The following is a 22,186-nucleotide window of genomic DNA, read 5'->3' as shown; positions in this document are numbered from 1 at the left end:
CACGAAGCCATGTAACAAACAGCTAGCCTGGCTCCATCCAGGTAAGGAAACCCCCTACCAGCACCTCAAAATCTCACCAATTAACACATTACATCTTGCTTGTTTACTCCGCACAAAAAAAGGTTGTATAAAAACGTCACATTTTAAGATAAGATAAGCTAAATCATTTGCTGGCGGTAGCTTCATATTTAGCATACAGACATTTCCCAAAATGTCAAACTAATGCTGTGAATTCTGCCCTTTTGTAAAATATTATTAATCACTGGGAGATATAAACTGTATACTGTGTGCTTTCAACCAAATAATATCATGTTCACGCATCACATTTTTCCTATCTTGTGGTGAAAGGTGATACCATGAACTAACTCATGAGAAGCTGCATGTGCTATGCATTTATTCAACCTATTTTTTTTTGCCTTCCATTAATGACTGATATTCTTCTTCGCAGTGACTGGAAACTGAATATTGGCCACTTGATGTGACAGAGCAGTAAAGTGTGATTTATGTTTCAGAGGTCTAATTGGCAGCATTTCCTCCGTCTCCAGGCTGCACTAGTCAGAGTTTTGACATATCTGAAAACCTTGGGAGATATATACTTGGCCTTAAACAGCGCTGGCTGGTCTCAGATAATTTATCTCTGTCTTGAGCTACCACTGAATACAGAGCAGACCTGCTTCTGTGGCTAACTGTATTTCTCTTTGGAAATATCGATTTACATACTTCAGCAGAACAATGTCTTGATGGACATGTTTTTTTACAGAGAAAAAAAACAATAAAAGGGTTATAGATGCAGGCAGTTCAGGAACAGCTCCTATAACTTTACACCAAACTCTATTTTTTCCAGCCTTTTTATCATAAAATCCAAATATATTGTACTGTAAAATGTTACGTTCTGTAATATGATACAGCAATCATTTCCTCTGGGCAGTTTTTGGTAAGGTACATTTGGTACAGACATTCCTCAGGATGAATTGTAAAACTTTGGTGATCCCTTAACTTCATTTAAAATTTCTATTTGTCCAATACTTTGGTTTATGAGCAAATACCATGGACTGTATATAAAGATGGACGACGCGTCTCCACTTCCTTCCTGCAGACGCTGCCATCTTGCGCTGGTGACCTCATTTGCAGCCACAGTCTGCGCAGTAGTGATCAGGGGGGGGTGGAGGAACCCAAACACGCTAAAATGGTAACATGATAAACATTACACCTACTAAACATCAGCATATTAGCATGCTGACATTAGCAATTCGCTCAAAACACCGTCTACAGTCTCACAGAGCTGTTAGCATAGCTTTAGTGACTATTTCAGTCGGCATTCTCCTCCCCTACCGCTATCTGCATGTTAACGTTTTGCAGGGGCAGCTGCATCCTGGGCTTAGAGTCGTCAAAGACGATTGTGATTGGTTTAAAGAAATACGAACAAACCAGAGCCTTTTTTTCTTCTTATCCCAGAATGATAATGGGTTGAGCCAGACCTTTCTCCGAAATGTGGAGATAAGTCTGGCAATGCAAGACTAGCACAGCTGTAAAATGTTATGAAAATGCACATTTAAAACCATGTTTAAGATGTGAATCAGCTTTTATCATATTAATTTGATTGTTTTGTGATGACATTAAATGCTGTAGTTGTGTCGTAACGCATAAAGTTTGCAGAAAAATGTTAAAGACTCGTAAATGTGCCTTCTCCGTTCTTTCTCCTCCGTAATGACTTTAAACGTCTCTTTGTGATTGAAGGCTCTGCTATAAAGCTGCTGCGCTGGAAAATACAATATTTGCATTTTAAATAACAGCCCTCACTAACATTAAAATGATTTAGAATTGCTATTGATTCTTTTTCACACTGTTGAACTTGAATTTATTGTTTTACACACACTCACCCGTAACAAATGACAATCCCCACCTGAGTGACCTCCTGTAAACAGCATCAGCGGTTAATTCATTGTGAGCTGTAACTGTTGCAGCCCTAATGGGAATTATTCACAGTTCTGTCATTGCTATGTTATGCAAACATACAGCACATGTCCACTTCATAAATCTTCATGCAGCGTCTGGTGTAGGGAATTATCTCAACACGGCGAGAAAACAAGCAAAGCCTTTTAGCTGTTGAGGCAACATTGATTTGATTTGCTTCCTAAAAGGGGGAATTTATAGATGCACGCCGTCTTCTCCAGAGAGTGATATTAGTTTCCCTCAGGAGGAAAGGATACTGTCTGAAGGGGGGGGCGTGAAGAATTGGCTCCAGATTCAGCAGGAGCGTGGGCCCCTCCGTGAATGTATAACATGTTATTAAAGGAGAGAAAGTTGTTACAGGACTGTTTCTCTTGAAGGTAACCCAAAGCTATCCAGTTCTGTGGTCGCAGGAAGAAAATTTATTTCTCGCAGTGCACCGAGCAGCGAGACAGCTGACGACACTAAACCCCTCGACTCAGTTTCTCTGCCTTCCTCTGCTTTCTCCCTGGTTTTCTCCTTCACTCACTCCGAGTTGCAACCTCAGCTACTCTCATTTTCACTCCAGGAACAGTTTGTTCTGTGTGCTCAAGCTGGAGGCTTTTTTTCATGTTCAACTGCATGTTTTCATGCAGCTAAATGCAAGTTATTGATTGAGCATCAATCTGGGAGGTTTTACTTTGTTTTGCTAATATATTTGATGAAAAGCTACCATCGTTGTGTTGTTTGCACCACACTTCCCACGTATCACGGTGTAATATATTTTGGGGGATTTCCATCAGTATATGGTCAAGGAGATATGAGCAAAGAGCATTACAGTTATGTATGGAGATGAAAAAACAGGGTCCACTCTGCATGATGAATACTTTTACTTCTGATAATACTTACGTATTACATACTTTTTCTTCAGTCATATAATGTTTTTAATGCTGGAGTATTTTTGCACTATGGTATTGCTACATCTGAATACTTCATCCACAATATCAAGGATTCTTTAACTAAACTCATTGGAGAAGATTATGAAGTGCATCATTCCTGCGTCCTTAATTATAAAATCGAATTGAACTTCCTGAATCTTTAGTTTAAGCTTTTAGTTATATGTTCCTATTCTTTTCTGTTTTATTCTATTTGTTGCATAATGGTGTACTGACACATCACATGTATGTAAGCACATGTACGTTGGCAATCTCACATTTGATAAACCTCCTTTTTCCATACGTGGACAGTTTAGTGTCCCGGCAGACCAACTGATGCATCTGTGGAACAGGAAGTTTTTCCCAGCCACAATCGGCAGTGGACGCTGATAACAAGGTTCCACAGATACAATGTGATCTGTGTTCGGGTTGACAGACAGTCAGAGGAGGTATAAGAGAGCTGACCTGAGCTGAGAGAGTGTGTGTGTGTGTGTGTGTGTGTGTGTGTGTGTGTGTGTGTGTGAACCTACAGACTGACACTACGATGCAGGCACTGGCTCTCCTGCTCCTTCAGGTAGCATATGGTGAGTAGCGATAGCTTAGCTGGAGCTAACTGAACAACAAAGCAGCACAGTTGTTGCAAAATCATCAGACATCAAGATTAAGCACTAAATTAATTCCAGTTATAGAATCCATTATTTTGTGCTTGTAGTTTTTGGATGTGGTACACCTGCTGTCAAGCCTGATACCAGCAGGGTGGTGAATGGAGAGGACGCTCGTCCACACAGCTGGCCTTGGCAGGTACTGTAACCCCAATGTTTTATATTGTCTAATGTCAAATTCTATTCTAATTATTCACTTCTTTGTTTCTCAGATCTCCCTGCAGGTGAAGCACGGCAGCCGTTTCCACCACACGTGTGGAGGGACTCTGATTGGACCTCGCTGGGTGCTGACTGCTGGACACTGCATCTGGTGACTAATAATAAGACGAGATAGCTACTGTGTGATTCAAGGGATAACAAGTGGGAGCTAGAGGGCAGAGATCAAGGGCTTGATGAAGCAAGCACGCAGAAGCAATGTGATACAAATGAGAAGTGTAGAAGCATACAGTATGAGGGAAATGTAATCTGAAATGATAGAAACTACAGTAAGTGTCTTACAGGCCAGGAGATGTGTACCGCGTGGTCTTGGGAGAGCACGACATGAGCCAGCAGGAGGGCACTGAACAGATCAGAGATGTTCTGCGCATCATTGTCCACCCCATGTGGGACATTGACTTTGTAGCTGATGGGTGAGTTTATTTTGACTTGGGAACGAGTCATCAGTGGTATCCTTAATAAGCATAAATTATACTGTTACACCTGTAAGCAAAGAACCTACAATATAGTCAAATGCAAAAGCAAATACAAAAGTAGTGAAACCTACTTACCCATAAAGTATGGAGAGCATAAAAACAATCTGACTGATCTTAGCTGCCTTAAAAAGTACTTTCATTGCTCAATCAGGGAGAATCTAACTGTCATGATTTTCTTTCAGCAATGATCTCGCCCTGCTGAAACTGGATAAAAGCCCCATCATGAATGACAGCGTTGGCGTGGCTTGTCTTCCAGAGGCCGGAGAGATCCCCACCCATGGGACACGGTGTTACATCTCCGGCTGGGGCAACCTCTACAGTAATGTCACTGTGTCCTCATCTGTCATCCTGACTTTGCACTGATCGCTGCAGTGTTTCCTTTGTGTACAAAGTGAATGGGTGATTTTTGGCCCAGACAGGTGCAGATGTTGCCTAGAACTAGAACGGTGGACATTAACAATTGAACAATCTGCACTCTCGCCTTAATGTGTAATGTGATTACTTCTCCAGTAAGTAGTGCAAGAAATCAAAATGTAGTAATTACATTGCAGTCATTAATCCCTCGAACACTACGAGTTGGAGATGTTATGAGTTCAAGTAACTTGTCCAACACTGCTCTCTCTGCCTTGTATTATGATGTATTTATGTGTTGCTGAGCAGCTCTTTCCTCTCTGTGTCTCAGCTCATGGCCCTATGCCTGATAAGCTGCAGCAGGCCTTGCTGCCTGTAGTGGAGCACAGTGTGTGCAGTCGCAGCGACTGGTGGGGCATCAACGTCAAGAACACCATGATCTGCGCTGGAGGAGACATCGTGTCTGGATGCAATGTGTGTGAGGCAACAAAAACAAAAAAAAAAAAGCATGTACATGTACCTGTCAGAACTGAACTTCCTGCCTTGAACAAGGTCAGCGACTTTATACTGATTTCTTCCTCTCTCTCTCTCAGGGAGACTCTGGTGGTCCTCTGAACTGTTTGGGTCAGGATGGTAGGTGGTACGTCCAGGGTGTCACCAGCTTTGTTTCCTCTCGTGTCTGCAATGAAGTGAAGAAGCCCACCGTCTTCACCCGCACCTCCGCCTTCACCGAGTGGCTCAGTGACGTAAGTTCAACAATAGACTAGAAACAGAGACAGAAATGTCCCACACTCTAATGTCTCCCATAAATGAAGCATTTCATGTATCAATAAATCCTGTTTTCTCTTCAGGTCATGCTGCATTACTGAGGATCTACTGGACACCGACTGATCAACTCCAAAAAATAATGAGGTCCCAATGAAGTCCCAACATTTTACACATCAGGGTCAGACACAGAACTACATGTCTGTCATCACTGAAAAACAAGATACAATATATTTAAATAGTTTTCAGTACAATAAACGTCTGTGTGTCTTTTTTCAGTATGCCCCTTGTTGTAATCAATGTCACCTAATAATGCATCACATGTATGTTAAAACAGAAAAACATACATCACAAAGCACTGCAGCAGCGAGAACTAAACAAAATCTGCATTTTTCATGTCTTAAACACAGAAAAGTGTAGAAAGATTCAGCCTCTCTGTAAAAAACGCATAGTGCCACTTCATATTTCATCCCCTCCCTGTTGTGTGATAAGAAGAATGAGGAATGGCTGCCCATCTGTGTGTGTGTGTGGAGGACTTATGAATCAGTATTTCCTATCAATCATCACCAAGGTCGGCCAAGTGTCGGCGCTGGCGGACGCACTGTCTGACACACCCAGGTGGGAGCCGAGCCGGGGAGCAGCACTGCACATCAGATAAACGGCAGCAATAGGTTACCTTGATGCACGACCTCAGCTGGCTGCTGCATCAGATAACAGCAGCGTTTTGAGCCGCATCTGACAAATATACATCAAATTTGTGACAACAGATGTTGCTATTTTTAGCATGATAGAACATGACAATACACGAGGTACATACAGTGACGAGCTCACAACTTTATCTGAATCTTCATTTACATTTATCAATGAAATATGATATGAGATATTTATGACATGAGATCAATGCAGCAAAAGCACAGAAATATGACAACGTACTTATCAAATCTTTTACTTAAGTAAAAGTAGCAATAACACAGTGTACAATACTACAAATACTAGAATCAGAATATGCTTAAAGTACCAAAAGTAAAAGTACTCATGCAGACTGGCCCATTTACAAAAATATATATTATATTATTGGATTATGTATTTATTGGTGAATTAATGTGTACATCACTTTAATGTTGCAGTTGGTGAAGTTGCATTATATACTGTTGGATAACTTCAAGTCTCATAATAATTAATATAATAATTTCCAAATGTATTTGTTGATGATATTGTGTGTTATTAATCTGTAATTTAAGTTATCACACAAATGTAGTGGAGTAAAAAATATGATCATTACAGTGGAATAGAAGTATAAAGTAGAAGAAAATGGAAATACTCAAAGTACAGTACTTCGAAATTGCACTTAAGCACAGTACATGAGTAAATATACTTAATGGCTTTATATTTCTTTTTCATGAACTGTTTTCTTTCTTCAGCCAAAGTCATTTAACTGAATTTGACAAATGTACAAGACAGAATTAGCAAATGTGATACTATCAAACGTTGATATTGTTTAATGGGACCAAACATCAAGAGAGAAAACACAGACAAGGAGAAGGACTCGTCAGTCACAGCCAGGAGGATTTTAAAATGAGAGCTGTTAGAATTAAAATAGATGAGTAAAGTAAAAACAAACCTTTAATGGCTTCACTCTCCACTTCATTAACATTGGAGCCACTACAAGACAATCATTCAAATACTGTGTGAAATCAAACATTACAGCTACACTCATGAGAGAAGTTCTGTTTCAAACCGTGACAGGAACACAAACCTTTTGACATTTATCTTTCCCCATCTGCTGGTTCATGAGGGAACCTGCTCAGTGCTGACAGCATCGCAGCAGCTCCATCCAGTGGACAGAAAAGAAGACAGACAGACCAAACTCTCAACACAAGGACATATAAACTCTCATGTTGTACATATAACTTAATAAAAAAAAGACTGTTCCTCTTTAATTAGTTCTAAACAGGGGTGTAATTCCCACTGGGGATTTTCAAACTCCTATTTGATTGCCCTCACTTTCAGTTTCAGCTTATTTTACTGAGTAAAATATTTTTGAATACTGTCCTCCAACTGTCCAGCCATATATATATATATATATATATATATAAATCCATATAAGAGAAGAGGAGTTGTTAAAAGATATTGATGCTCGTCTGAATTGCCTTCAGTTATTACAGCACAGCAATCAGCTTATCAAACAGCAAGCAGTGGTGCAGGGAGAGCTTGAGGGAGTGATTCCCCCGCGATTTGCCTCTCAGGCTGTATCCAGTGTGCTTGTTTGGGGCTGTATAGAGCCTAAAGGGAAGACCTGTAGACACAATTCTGGGCAAAAAAAACAGTACTCCATCTGTGCAACATCAAATATAAGGTGGTAAAGTGCAAATACAACATAATCTGATATATAGTCTAATATCAGTCTCTATCAAGGAAACCAAATGCAATATTAAGTAGTATTCATGAATTAACAATACAGCAGAGGCTTACTTAGTATTTTCTTTTTTTCTACCATTAAGGAAGCATGATAATCAATTTCATCAAACATGCTGTTTGTTAGATCGATTTAAATGTAAAAGTAACATAAGTTATAGATACATTTTAAATATTAAAATACTGTAGGCTAACAAACTCTTCTGTATATTATCAGAATACCGCTCGCAGTGCTGCTGTATTTAAAAAAAAAAAAAAGGTGAAATGTTTAAATAGTTAATGATTATTTCCTCACTGAGTCAGTGTCTCAGGAGGGTGATGAGACCCCGACTGATACTCAGCACCACCTTTGTGCCGCAGTGTGCAGTAAACTATGTAACATGCAGCACAGAGTGAGAGGGCAGTGCTCCAGCTGCAATTTTCTGTCCTCCCTCAACTATGATGGAGATTTATTTTGAACAATACGTATTCACACTGCCTTTGATCGGTTGATTTTTAAATAATGCACTCCAGCCGACAGTGTCTGAAATTACATTTTGGCCATTTGGAGGAAGCAGGGTCACACTCTGTTATATTGTGCAAACATTAACCACACTTTGGTGTGAGGTGTTTTCCCATTACTCCAACATAAATAAAAGGAGCTTTCCGTGCTGCTTAAGGTCAACGTTGATGATGTGATGTGATATTTTGACATATATGTAACAGGCAAATTAAAACATGGTGTTCTTCAGAATACCAAACCTGCGGAAAGATTTTCCATCACATCCACATTCAGTGTCACTTTGGTTGTAAGTCGCCGCTCAGTCTCACAACCCTCGGAGACTCAACCAGTTTGGACGAGTTCTAGCAGCTGAGTTTTATGGTTTTATGGATTACAGCACAGCCTACTCACTGCGTAGTACTACAGGGTGGCCCCCGGCAGTTACAAGAGGGCAAACTGTTTGACCCTCAGTGGACTGTGCCAGCACGGCAGGTAGGTGGCATCAACTCAGTGGCCTTGCAGGCAATCATTGACTCCATGATACCATAACAGTTCTCATAAGGAAAACAAAACATTTAAGATGGATTATTATTTAGAGGCAGAGGAGAATACAGTAGACTGTTTTGCACAGGGAGGAGGTTAAGATTTTGAAGCAGGTAATTCATATAGGTCAAATAAGAAGAACATGTGTTTTCTAAAAAAAAAGAAATAAAGGTCAGTCCAGGCTTTCCAAAGGAAGAAAAAAAAAGCCGCTACATGATCACAGGCATAACTAGAAAGTATTTTGATTAGCTTGTGGGTGGAGGGACAATGAAAGCAGCATTCCAAAGGTTAAAGGTAAGCCACAGCTGATCTTTCCATCGTATGTGGGTCTCCTGAAGTCACATGGGGAGAAACCATTGCATCAAACCTAAAGGGTTAGTCAATAAATAACTAGGTGAATTGTAAAATAAGATGCTTCTTTATACTCAACAGTGCGCCACGCTGTGAGTCTTCAGCCGAGCTGGTCTCATGCACAGACCGTGTCACATCACTGTGTGCGCTGTGGAGAGGTCAAGGCCAGAATAAGAAACCAATTAAATACCTATCAAACATAATATTACTGGTCATAACTGCACAGAAGCTCAGCCTGCGGGGGCGGGCACAAACACTTATCAGTTACTCATGATACATAGATATTTAATCAATAATAAATGATGTGCTGCATCTGGCTTTTATCTGTATTATATATTAATATTAGTGGCTAATTAGTGGCTATTAGTGGCTAATAATTACACTGCTGAAATACACTTGCAATATTTGAAGAAATAATGAAACAAGCAATATCACTACAAGAAAAACACGATATTAATTTTAAAAAGACCTTTAAGTTTGCATCTGGCATGTTGTTACAGGCACTTTATAATAGTATTTATACGCACAGTTCAGGCACTTTAAAATGTGGAGTTTCTTGTCTTGTGTATAGTTGTTGCTCCAAAAACTTAAATTGTTTGAAAAATTAGTCGTCAGGATGTGCAAAAAAAAAAAAAAAAGAACAGAAAAAGTATACATCCAAATCATAAAAATTATAGGTTGAATTTGAATGAATTTACATTGAACAGATTCCAATTTTTGCAGAATTTTCAAGCCGAAATGCTTCACGTAAACACAGCTTTTCAAAAGGTTCTGACATTGTAATTATTAAAGTGGATTTCTTTAAAAATGTGTACTACTTTGTGAACGTTTTGCTTAAGGTTCGTTACATTTTCAAGGCTCTCATTTGATCGTGCAATGTATTTATTTTGGTGGGGTTAAAAATCTCTCTGTGCAACTACCACTTATTGTATGCATTTGTATTGTATTGTACAATACTGTGTATTATTGTGTTGTTTCATTAGGCTTTGTTTGATGATTTGGGATGCCACTGAGTGTTGTACAGTGGAGAGCTTGACAGGGTAATTGGGTTTTTTGCTATTTGTTTTGCAGAACACTGTGTACCTGATAATGCCTGAGCTGCCATGCTATTGGCTGTATAGTAATCAAGTCGTGCAGTATATTGATTGTTGGCTACAAGCTGTTGTTTTGAAGCCAGACAATACACACAATCAGAATATAATAGTTAGAATATTACATAATTGGTCTGTAAGGCAAAGCTAATTAGAATAACAAAGTCTTATGTTTTTATTTAGCTTAGGTTACTAAGCACTGGTATGTTTTTGGAAGCGTGGGTCTTCAAGTGATAAAAGGGGTAGAAAAAGAGTGTGGCAGTCTTTTCAGACATCTTTTAGAGCATCAACAGTGATCAAAATCTGGTATCACACATAAAGCCAACCCCAGTGACCAAAGTAGGTAACCAAAATAGATTAACTGCATCATGTGGGACTCTTGAGGATGCCTTTGGAGTCCATTTTCAGAGACTGACGACATTGGAGTTCAATTGGTGTGTCTTGCTGCGACACCCACATGCAAGTCTCACATTTACCATAAAACCAACCACTGCTCCCAGGTCTGTCGTGGTCTATTAAAGTAAGTATTCCATATATAACACTAATCATTAATGTCACAAAATCATTTCCTGATCCTTTATTTAACAACAGATCTGCCTTGAGTCTTTAAAGCTGATTCTTTTCCATGAACCCAGTGAACCTTTTTTATAAGTACAGCATTAAATCTGCAGTGATTCTTTTATTGCAGTTTGGGAGTAACTGAAACATCATTCCAGCTTAATCATTGACTCATATTCACACCATTTATTTTAGATGTAATATGCTATGTTGTTACAGCCGTATCTCTCGCTATAAACTCAGATTAATAAGCAATAAATGTGTGCACATACAAGCGTGTGTGTGAGTGAGAGATTAAAGTGAATAATGTGAATATAGTGGATATGGATAATAATTACAGTTCACATATCAGCTGGAATTAACAGAAAATGCACAAATACTGAAATGCACCACATGGACCAGCTGTTGCTCCAGTGTGATACATAAACAAAGTGTCCATTAATATAAAAATACAAAAAATGTTGTAGAATTTAATGACACAGCGTGTGACGAGGCCAACAAAGGATAATATGATGCAGAACAGTGGTTTAAACTTTAGAAATGTCTGTTTGTGACCCCTCATCACAGGTTAAGGTCTTTGTGTGGACATGATTTATGAGTAGTCCAACCAAAGTTTGTCCTTCTCATATTGTTACATTTAAAGGATTTTGAGAGTCCTGAAGATATTAAACTATCCAGAAAATAAACAGGAAATACAGAAAAATGGGGGGGGGGGGGGGGGGGGGGCACATTCTTTTGTGTAACATAAGTATCTGGTGACCTCCAAAAAGTTAAGAAGAAAAGAAAGAAAAGCAGCTTAGTGTTGTATTTACAACCACTAGGGGGCAGCTTCCTTGATTTCAGTATTGTATCACACTGGTCCACTGCCTGTGGCTGACACTGAAGCCTGGAGACACAATATGGATTTTATACATACAGCATAGTTTTATCAAAAGTCCACCATCACGTTATTATTGTAAAGAAAGAAGAAGAAACATCTGGGCCCACTCTGTGTCAGGTTCTTAAATTTTTACCCATTCAACAATCCATAAAGTGTCTCCAGTCCAGCCCTCTTACTCATTATTCACAATTAGAATATCATTTCATCGGTTTTATCAAACAGCGTGCCTCACATACACCCTGCAGCCACTCTGCAGATGTGTGCGCGACCTTTGAACTGAGAGCAGTGTGTGTGTGTGTGTGTGTGTGTGTGTGTGCTCGGTGCGGCGCTATAAAAGCAGCGCTCAGCCTCGAAGTGAGCAACAGGTGACCCAGGTGAAGCCTCCTACTCGCCGCTCAGAGCGCTCCGCTGCAGGTGCGTACACCACCACCATCACCGCTCCGCTCTCCTCACGTCGGAGAGAGACCCCATGGGCACACAGCCTCACGGGAAACTGGTGTAATCGGGCAACATTTTGGTCAAATAGATTTGAAGGATCCAGGGAGATATTTACAGGTGCAGTTAATCCGGTAGAGTTTTGTTCAGATGATGTTGGAGCGCCTGATAATGATGGGATGTTTCTGTCATTTTGGAGATTTAGTTCCACTTGATCAACCATACAATTGGCTGTCAGTATATAATTTCATTATGTTATAATGCCTGTTGACTATAACACAGTTTGAAAGAGTCATTTTATTTTGAAAAGACATCATTTCCACAGCCTTTGCTCTGTTAGTAAACCTGCTCATTCTAATTGTCTTAATATTACACTTACATGTATATAATTTAATTATCTGAGTTGTTTTATTTATGGTGACTTTTCGTTCCCCAGATAGTCATGGCTCCAAGACCCGAGGTGGGGACTGATTCCTCTCCCACTCTCAGTATGTGCTTTTCTCTTAGATACTTCAAAAACCTCCTCAAACTGTGTTGTTGCCACCTTGTCTAACACTCCCTCCCGTCTGCCTTCCATTAGATGACAGCACTCCGGATAAAGATGCGGCCATCCTGCCGGCTTACTCCACCGTGGACCTGGTGAATGAGGACCCGGACGAAGAAGATCCCTGGGATCTCCCAGAGCTCAAAGACACTGGGATCAAGTGGTCAGGTGAGGCAGCTCGCCATTCACCCTGCGCTGCACGGTGCGGACACCTTGACAAAACCTGACTCTGATTCAGTGCTTTGTTTTTCTCTGCAGAGCTGGACACAAAAGGAAAGATTATGAGAGTGCTGACGGCCATTGTGAAGGCCGTTTTGCTGCTTGGACTTCTCTACCTGTTTATTTGCTCGCTGGATGTTCTCAGTTCTGCTTTCCAGTTAGTCGGAGGTAAACAGATTCATAGAATTGCTTATAATATCTTGGGTCTTTATCACCACCCATCACTGCACATTCAGTTTATTGACTTGATAGTGCCAGGTGCAACAAAGTGCTGCTTATGTAATGTGTATGTAGGCCTGTGTTTTTGACCTAAGGGTGTGTGTGTGTGTGTGTGTGTGTGTGTGTGTGTGTGTGTGTACAGGCAAAGCTGCTGGTGACATCTTCCAGGACAATGTTGTGTTATCCAACCCTGTGGCTGGGCTGGTGATCGGGGTGTTAGTCACAGTGCTGGTGCAGAGCTCCAGCACCTCCTCCTCTATTGTGGTCAGCATGGTGTCCTCTGGATGTAAGTAGACACACACACACATAGAGGATGCATGCGGACACATGCATTTATTTATTATTTACTCACGGACATGCATGGAGCTATAGTGCATTAATATGATGCTACTTATATTCTTCAGTGCTGGATGTCCAGTCTGCAGTGCCGATCATCATGGGCGCCAACATTGGAACATCTGTCACCAACACTATTGTGGCCATGATGCAGGCGGGAGACCGAAATGAGTTCCGCAGGTAAATCAGAGCGGCACATGTAGGACAAAAATAATGCTGCAGTGTAATAATAACTCTAGAGACAGTGTCTGGGACATGTTCAAGAGTGTGCTGCTTCACGTGCAGGGCATTTGCTGGCGCCACAGTCCACGACTTCTTTAACTGGCTGTCTGTGCTGGTCCTTCTTCCCCTGGAAGTAGCCACAGGTGTTCTGTTCAAACTCACCCACCTCTTGATCGAGTCCTTCAACATCGAGACTGGAGAAAACGCCCCCGACCTGCTCAACGTCATCACCGACCCCCTCACCGACTCCATCATCCAGGTAGAGTCGGCGACATTGGAAGCATCAAGAAATAATATGCAACATTGACATAAAGAAGAATTTGTTTTCTTAAACGTGTTTAAATTTGGGTTCTCTTAGCTTGACAAGTCTGTTATCACCGGCATCGCCACTGGTGACGCGGCAGCCAGAAACAAGAGCCTGATCAAAATATGGTGCAAAAAAGAGACCAACACGGTAGGAAATCAACAAGAGCTGCATCACATGCATAAATTATTAGTTTGCCACACATTGAGCATAACACAGCAACAGTAAAAACATATGATAACGCTATGGTTACCTCTGCTTTCTCCTGTTAATGACTGATATTGTCCTTCTTGTATTGTGACCGCCGTCATTCTGTTGTTAGATCATACTGTGAAGGTGTGTTATTTCATAAAAGACAGAATGTTACGTATGATAATTAAAAGATGAACATAGCATGCTTAACTTCTTAGTTATTGCACTTGCATTTAAAGCTGTTTTTGCCTCCAATCTTTTCTCTCAGACTTTCTGGAATGCAACAGTGGAGAACTGCGCTCCTGGTGCCGTCTGCTGGGAGGAAGGAAACCTGACCTGGACCCAGATGAACGCGTCTTGGACCGATTACCAGGAGAAATGTAAGCGTGTGTCCGTCAGTGAATCAGTGAATATATCACGGTTGAAGAAGAAAGAAAAAAAAAGAAAAAGAAAATTTACAAAGCAATTAGGATTACCTGATCCACTGAAGCTCTGTGAAATATGAGACACAACAACCTCCTTCATCCAGACCCTCTGATGTCCGGACAATGACTACCTTTCAGTCGCTGCGGTGACTCAGCTCATACTCTGCCTTGACCCCTCTACCTGCTCAATAGGTCTATTCATGCTGAGAGCCACATGACCATAAAATGGATCACTCCTTCAAAGTAGTCTGACCCTAAATTAAAGTAAATGTTTTTGTGCTTTTAAAAATAAAACACAAATCTTTCAATTTAATAACATCAGAACTCGATCTTGACTAACCTCCCAGCCTCAGTTTGTTTTCAGATTTTCAAAAGACACTTTATTCTCCACAAAATGCTGTTTTATGAGCTCCGTTTATCCGGTTTGCTCTACAGTGAGTCATGCACATGAGGCTATTTTTAGCTGTCACATAATGCAAGAGTGGTCACTCTAATGTCAATCATCTCTTCGATCGTCCATTGCAGGCAAACACCTCTTCGTCAATGCTAATTTGCCAGACCTGGCGGTGGGCCTCATTCTTCTGGCTCTGTCTTTGCTCGTCCTCTGCACCTGCCTCATCCTCATCGTCAAGCTGCTCAACTCCATGCTGAAGGGACAGGTGGCTATAGTCATCAAGAAGATTCTCAACACAGGTAAACAAAAGAATCTCCCCCTGTCGACATGCTCTCTGTAGCCTGTTTGATAGTCAGCACATCTTCCTCGATGGTGATGCTTGATGAGCAGCACAGGTACAGCCTCCCTGTGGCTTCTGGCTCGCCTCCAGGTCCACCAGTCCTGTTGTGCGATGGAGAAAGCTCAGGCACAAATACTGTTTTCATGTTTTGTGTGCTCACTTCATCAGGTTTATTGCTCACCTCCTGTCTTTCTGTCTGACTACAGACTTCCCCTTCCCCTTCACTTGGGTTACTGGCTACATTGCAATTTTGGTGGGAGCGGGGATGACCTTCATTGTTCAGAGCAGCTCTGTCTTCACCTCAGCTATAACTCCTCTTGTTGGTAAGTTTGAAATTCTTTGGCTGTAGTTTCTTAAAATGTTTTTTTTTTTTAATAACATGGTTTATATCTTGTTAATCTTCTTTTACCAGGTATTGGTGTCATTAGCCTTGAGAGAGCCTATCCTTTGACTCTGGGGTCAAATATTGGTACCACAACCACTGCTATACTTGCTGCTATGGCTAGCCCTGCAGACACATTGTCCAACTCCCTGCAGGTAAGACGCAGTAAAAAGTTTCCCTGTCGTTCCTGTTTTTAGCCGTGCTAGCAGCTTGGCTCTGCGGATGGCAATGTTGATCTTTTGGTAGGTCCACCACTTTGGTCCAAACTGAAATATCTTGATAACTATTGGATAGATTACGATGAAATTTTTAAAAAACATTTGTGGTTCCCAGAGGATGAATCCTACCGATTTCCTCTTTTGCCACATTTTTGTTTTTTTAGAGAAATATCTCAACAACAATTTGATGGATTGGCATGAAACTTATTTCATATTCATGGTACCCAGAGGATGAATTGTAATAACTTTGATCCCCTCGTAGAGTATGTTTATCTAAATATAATCAAAATAACAGTTGGGTGCCAGGCAGGAGAAAAATCATAATCATAAACCCGTCACTTTGAAATATATGGAAATAAGTTCATTGAAAAGATAGCTTGTTATTCTTGTTACTTTGGTTTATGACCAAATACCTACAAAACTAATAGCATTCCCATCAGCCTCAGCTATAATTTGTGTTTACTGCTAATTAGAAAATGTTAGCATGCTAACACACTAAACTACTGTGGTGAATGTGGTAAACATTACACCTGTTAAACATCAACATGCTAGTGTTGGCATTGTGAGCATGCTGATGTTAGCTTTTAGATGAAAGCATTTGCAGTCCCTAAGCACAGCCTCACAGAGCGGCTAGCATGGCTGTAGGCTCTTAGTCCAGTTGATTGAGATTTTCTATGAGATCTAACAGCGATCACCTTGTTTCAACATCATCTTTGTTTCTTTATAGATTGCACTTTGCCATTTCTTCTTCAACATCATGGGTATCTTACTGTGGTATCCACTCCCCTTCACGCGGGTGCCCATCAGGTTGGCCAGAGGGCTTGGGAACCATACGGCCAAATACCGCTGGTTCGCCGCCTTCTACCTCTTCCTGTGCTTCTTGGTTTTACCTCTGTCTGTATTCGGCCTGTCGCTGGCTGGCTGGCAAGTCCTGGTCGGCGTCGGCGTGCCCGTCATTGTGTTTGTTGTCACTGTGATCATTGTCAATGTGATGCAGTCTCGCTGCCCCCGCTACCTGCCCAAGGTGCTCCGCAGCTGGGACTTCTTGCCCCGGCCCCTGCACTCCATGGCACCCTGGGACGCTGTGGTGACATCGGTCTTGAAAAGCTGTCACAAACGCTCCTGCTGCAGGTGCTGCGGGTGTCGCAACAACGATGAGGATGAAAAGATGAGCAGGAACAGCAACAAGAGTCTGGAGATGTACGATAATCCAGCCATGTCAAAAGACGAGGATACAAAGGAGGCTGTTCGAGCAACACATCTTTAATATAATTATGTTAAATCTTTAAGGGATACTCAATGCAATAATGTATTTGGAACACACTTGTAATTGTTCATCACTTCTCAGGTTGCGGTATGTTGATGATTCCCCTTTGCTGGATGATATAAGCACTGCAGTAAACATTGTCTATCACCGTCACGCTGGAGAATATGAACAGAAGAGTTGGACATATTATTATAAACCTGCTGTGTCTGGCCATGATGTTTATTTTATGATAGTTTCAGTTTATTGTCCAGACTCACTATCTGCTATGACGTAAATATGGGTGGTTCCAAATGTATTTTTTATATTTCTTATGATATATTTCAACTTTGAACATTTGAATTTCAAATGTTTAATGTAGCATTTAAAATACACGTTATCCTTCAGTATTTAAGACATTGATATTTGTAAATAAAAAATTATTATTTTTAAAATGCAGTATTGTCACTTTTTTTTTTTTTTCATCCAGTTCCATCACTTTTATGTAGTTAGCACAGGCTTGGTGTCTATGGCCTGATGTCAAAGTTATTTATTGCTACCGATGTGTCATTTTAATCAATTCATTTGATATTCAGCTCAGATATTGCTGACCATGCACATGTTTCACTTCATTGATCAGAAGATTCGCCGGTTGCTTTGAAGTGTGCTAAAACAAAATGGCTTCCTGTAGCAAATAGATTCTTTCATATCTGATTTGCCTTTGAACAGTAATTTTGTGATTTCAGACTGAAGCACCGGACAAAGTCTATCTACTATATAATTGCTCTTGATTCCATTTGTTAAGCAATGTTCAATGTTTAATTTGTGTTCGAATAAAATGTTTTCAAGTGGAAAGGAATGACCAGTCCATAGATGTTTAAATACTGTATGCAGTTTGGAGTTGGGGTTGAGGATAAAAATGACCCCAGTTAGGCCCTCAATACGGCCAGTAACAGAACTGCATGTACTGTAGTCGTCTGACCTTGAGAGTCCAATCAAAGCATCCTGCTCCTCCCTCACCACCACCCACACTGCTGTACCTGGACCCTTCCTGGATTTATGAGGTCCAGGGGCATTAGTGGACTTTGGGTACAGGATGCTCAGATCAAAGGGAGCCTTTAACCACATATTTTATTGTTTTATTTATTATTTAATCATTACCAACAGTAAACATGTGTTTATCAGGGCTAGTGGACAATGCTGACACAGCTGTACAATTTATTTCAGAACAATATTGAAAGATTGCCAACTGTACCTTTGAATGCAGTTTCTCATTCCCCCTGCCAAATGAGCTATTAATGAGATCATTCATTGTAATAATACTTCAACACATTTATAACATCTTAATATTTAGTCAGGTCATATTCACTTATTTGCCAGCTTTGATGGGCAGCTTTATAATTTAGTGAGTGTAATTAACATAAACCATATTATTAAGTTGCAAAAGAAACGTCCTGATGTTTGATGTATTGGAGTCTGTGCTACGCTGCACTATGAGCAATATCTGAAGACCTACTGAAAGCTGACTAAATAGTCTGTGATCAGAGTCTTGGATTCTGGAGTTCATGTAAAGTGTCACCCAAGTTTTATCTTAAATTCTCCTGAATGTTTCCATATTTCTTCCTCAACCACAGACACGTATCAGGCAGTTGCACAACTCAAAAGGCAAAGATGGAGAATAGTAGAGGACCGGACCGATGGATTTTAATGCAATGATAAAATACAGTACTGTATAAGACAGTAAATATAAATATTGAACCATGCCGTGGAGCAAATACTGTAATCCTTGGTTTAAGAGCTCTGAGGTATGTTTCATTTTAGTTGTTCATTATTAATGTGAAACAAACCATGCCTCCGGTTTCACCATCCAATATAATCCTTCATCCGCAATCCTTCATCCACAAAAGCTGTCAGCATTTTGCAACAACATGGCTCAGGATTGTTCACAAAGGTATCAGTAGTGTAAGTCCAGCTGACTAAATTGTTCTGGAGCAATGTTTTTTTCCAAGTGCAAATATGATTATGGATTTGGTCATGGTTAAAAAAGAAAATAAAACTTCACTCATGTAAAACAAGAACAAAAAAGAAAACCCAATTATTATCTGGAAAAACAACAAATGTTCAGCAGTTCAAAACATTTCTCTCAGGGTCAAAGCAAAGTGTTCCTACACTCAACATGCAATAAACTGAAGTGCCAACATTCAAGGTCTCATCACTCATTTTGCTATCAACTCATTTAAATGCTCCAACAGCTACTTGCTAACTGTGTACAATGGCTTTTTAAGTTTTCTTCGCTAAACAAAACAGCACCCTGTTGCAGCTGGAAACATCGCTGAGAATGAGTCAAAACAGTGAAAAAATTGGGGTACGTAAAACCAAACCAAAGTGCTGAAAGACGCAAAAACAATCCATAGAGTGACATAGAACTTCATGCAGCTTTGTAGGTGATAAGGTGATTTTTATCGGAGCGTTACACATCCTTATGTGAGCCACTCTTAATATAAAACTATTTATTAGAGCAGCTTTTCAGTAGTATGTTAGATCACCATGCATTGTAGCCTACTCCTCCCGTTTTGTAGCAGCTCTGTGTCGCTCTGCACCTTAGTGATTACTCTGTTTTATAACTACCAATAGTTAACAGTGCCACCCAATGCATACTGAGGAACAATAAACCAGATATATGACCACTTATTAAAGGCCCTGTACGCCCACACTGGAGTTTCCACTCATTCTGTCTGATTAGACCTCTGCTCGGGTCGTAGTTGGGTGGAGCTCTGCTCATCTACACAAGGTCACCAAACTTCATGAACCAATGAGAATGATAAAGGTGTAACTTCTCCCATTCAAACCAAATTAAGAGGTTCAGATAGATAATTAATCAGGCATGCACACACAGTCAAATTAGGCAAAATAAGTTGCAGGTAGAAATAGTGTATATCATACAAAAATAATAACAAAGCAACCTAAAAGTCCAATAAATATTGCCTGTTTCATGCATATTGAATAAAACATACAGTTTATTATTATACATATGACAGTAGAGTGCAGTTTTCTCAGTTCCAAATTGAGCGACGTTATCAAGACAGGCTGGTCAGAATGAACCAAACGATAAATGGATGAAGTGTCTTTAAGGTGACACGGTGTTCCCCCACCGCTGTGTTGGAGGGCCAAGTTAATCTGATCATTATTGTCTATTATTATTATCTGATTATTGGTTTTACAGCAGGAAGGCTGGTATGTCATTACCGGCTGCTGACGAGTGAAGGTCCAAAGTGGCCAACCGACAAGTGAGGACACACCGTGACTGTGGTTGGACACAATCAGATGTTCATTCTTAAGGTTCATGCGGCTGGAATGCAGAGTGAAGTCTGTATGTAAACTTGCTGTTTTGCCGCAAATGGTGGTGTTTGTAGGCCTTTTCCATGGCAGACATTTTGACACGTCACAGCAGGCAAAGCCCAGGTTGAATTAATAAGGACTGCATTCCATTTGGTTGTGCCAGCTCCACTGTATTGGTGTTGCGCAAGTTGGGCCACTGACATGACATACTGGGAGACTTTAATGAAACTTTATTTAAAGTGTGTTTCCTTCTATGAAAAGTCAAAATGTGAAAAAGACTATTATTGACAATTATGCAGCAAAGCCAAATTATACCATTGACCAAGGAAGGCTGAAAATGATACTCAGGATCTGTGTAGTATGAAAACACTCCTGTATGCTTCATAGAGAACAAGTTCAAAGGGAGACTTGAACCACGTATTTTATTGTTTTATTTATTACTTAATCACTTAAGTAACAGTCAATAGGTGTCATTTATCAGGGCAGTGGACAATGCTCGCACAGTTATGCAATTGAGAGATTTTCAGCTGTAGCTTTGAATGCCATTTTTCATTGTTATATGCCAAATGAGACATTTACAATATCTTAATATATTACCAAAACGTGTCTTTTTTTGTATGAAAATGCTCTATACTTAAAAAGTGGTCAACAGAAGTTTCACCTATTCATAGAAGAACAGTCGCTGTAGTCGGCTTATATTCATGTAGGTTACAATCGATTCCCATTATGATCCAGTTTCACAGTGAAAAAGGAGAATGAAAATGTCCACAGAAACAACTCCTGCAGCATGCTCCATTTTTCCTCTGTCCACTAATGTACTCAGTAGTCCTCATATTTCCGTCAAAATATGCAGAAAAATGGCGACATTTTCCATTTGCAGATAGTGTCAGTTGTTCACATTTGTCACGTTTCGACTATATTTGCTTGTGTGACCGACATAAAAAGCCCACTATCTTATAGCAACAAAGAGAAACAGCGTTCTGAGCCATATTTTGATGGGGGGGGGGAAAGCTCCAAAATGTGCCATGTTTGATATTGATTCATGGTATTGTGTCCCTGTGTGATGTGAAAGGGTTGTTGTTGCTAATCACACAGAGGACTACTCAGCTCTTTGCAGTGGTAAGTTGCTTTCACTTCTTGTTGCTCTGAGATTGTTGCGTAAAAATCAATGAATGCACCAGAGAGTACCAGGGAACTTTTCAAAGTCTTGGCGCTAGCTAATTTAGCTACTTATGAGCTTTAAAGAGTAACTTAATACCAGACAGAAAACCAGTGTTTCACTACCGTCTCTGGTTGACCAGGGTCAGAGGTGTGCTCTGTTGCACCCTTAACCACACCCGACAGTGATGACGCACTCTGGGGTACACTTCTACCTCACTGCAGCACTGTCAGAAGTTGCAGCACTGTCAGAAGTTGAACCACTGGAGGTCAGCAAAAACAACTTTTCACCTTGTGTTAAGTGGCACTTTAAATATTTTTCAGTCCACTAGAGAGCAGGGCACTGGAAATGATGAGGACATGCTCGAACAAATCTTAAACATAAATCCTGCAGCTGAGAGTACACTGAATCATCACTGTTACTGACCCAATCAGTACTTTCTGATGTGCGAGGATGTGTTTGAATTGTGAACTGAACTTAAACAATTTTAATCAGCGAAAGAATTTGTAATTTTCCCCTCAACAGTGCTCTTGTGCCTGCTAGTATCGTGGGCAATGACATT

At 40.4% G+C, this 22,186-nt stretch overlaps 2 protein-coding genes across 2 annotated transcripts; both read left to right on the top strand.

Moving 5' to 3' along the window:
- The first annotated feature begins 3,408 nt into the window (after positions 1-3,408).
- Positions 3,409-5,438, top strand: LOC139287327 (chymotrypsin-like elastase family member 3B). The gene is made up of 8 exons (XM_070908300.1): positions 3,409-3,448; positions 3,577-3,665; positions 3,739-3,836; positions 4,027-4,155; positions 4,401-4,537; positions 4,901-5,043; positions 5,163-5,315; positions 5,421-5,438. Exons 1-8 carry the CDS (start codon positions 3,409-3,411, stop codon positions 5,436-5,438), a joined length of 807 nt encoding a protein of 268 aa, XP_070764401.1.
- A 7,092-nt stretch (positions 5,439-12,530) lies between these two features.
- slc34a2b (solute carrier family 34 member 2b) lies at positions 12,531-17,150 on the top strand. Its single transcript, XM_070908495.1, has 12 exons — positions 12,531-12,576; positions 12,669-12,800; positions 12,891-13,019; positions 13,213-13,356; positions 13,475-13,586; positions 13,692-13,887; positions 13,987-14,082; positions 14,393-14,504; positions 15,075-15,242; positions 15,490-15,606; positions 15,696-15,820; positions 16,611-17,150. Exons 1-12 carry the CDS (start codon positions 12,531-12,533, stop codon positions 17,148-17,150), a joined length of 1,917 nt encoding a protein of 638 aa, XP_070764596.1.
- Positions 17,151-22,186: the final 5,036 nt, after the last annotated feature.

This window comes from Enoplosus armatus, chromosome 7, assembly GCF_043641665.1.
Source record: "Enoplosus armatus isolate fEnoArm2 chromosome 7, fEnoArm2.hap1, whole genome shotgun sequence".
Classification (NCBI taxonomy): Eukaryota; Metazoa; Chordata; class Actinopteri; order Centrarchiformes; family Enoplosidae; genus Enoplosus; species Enoplosus armatus.
Note: the sequence above shows the minus strand (reverse complement) of the source record. Positions and strands in the feature narration are given on the sequence as shown.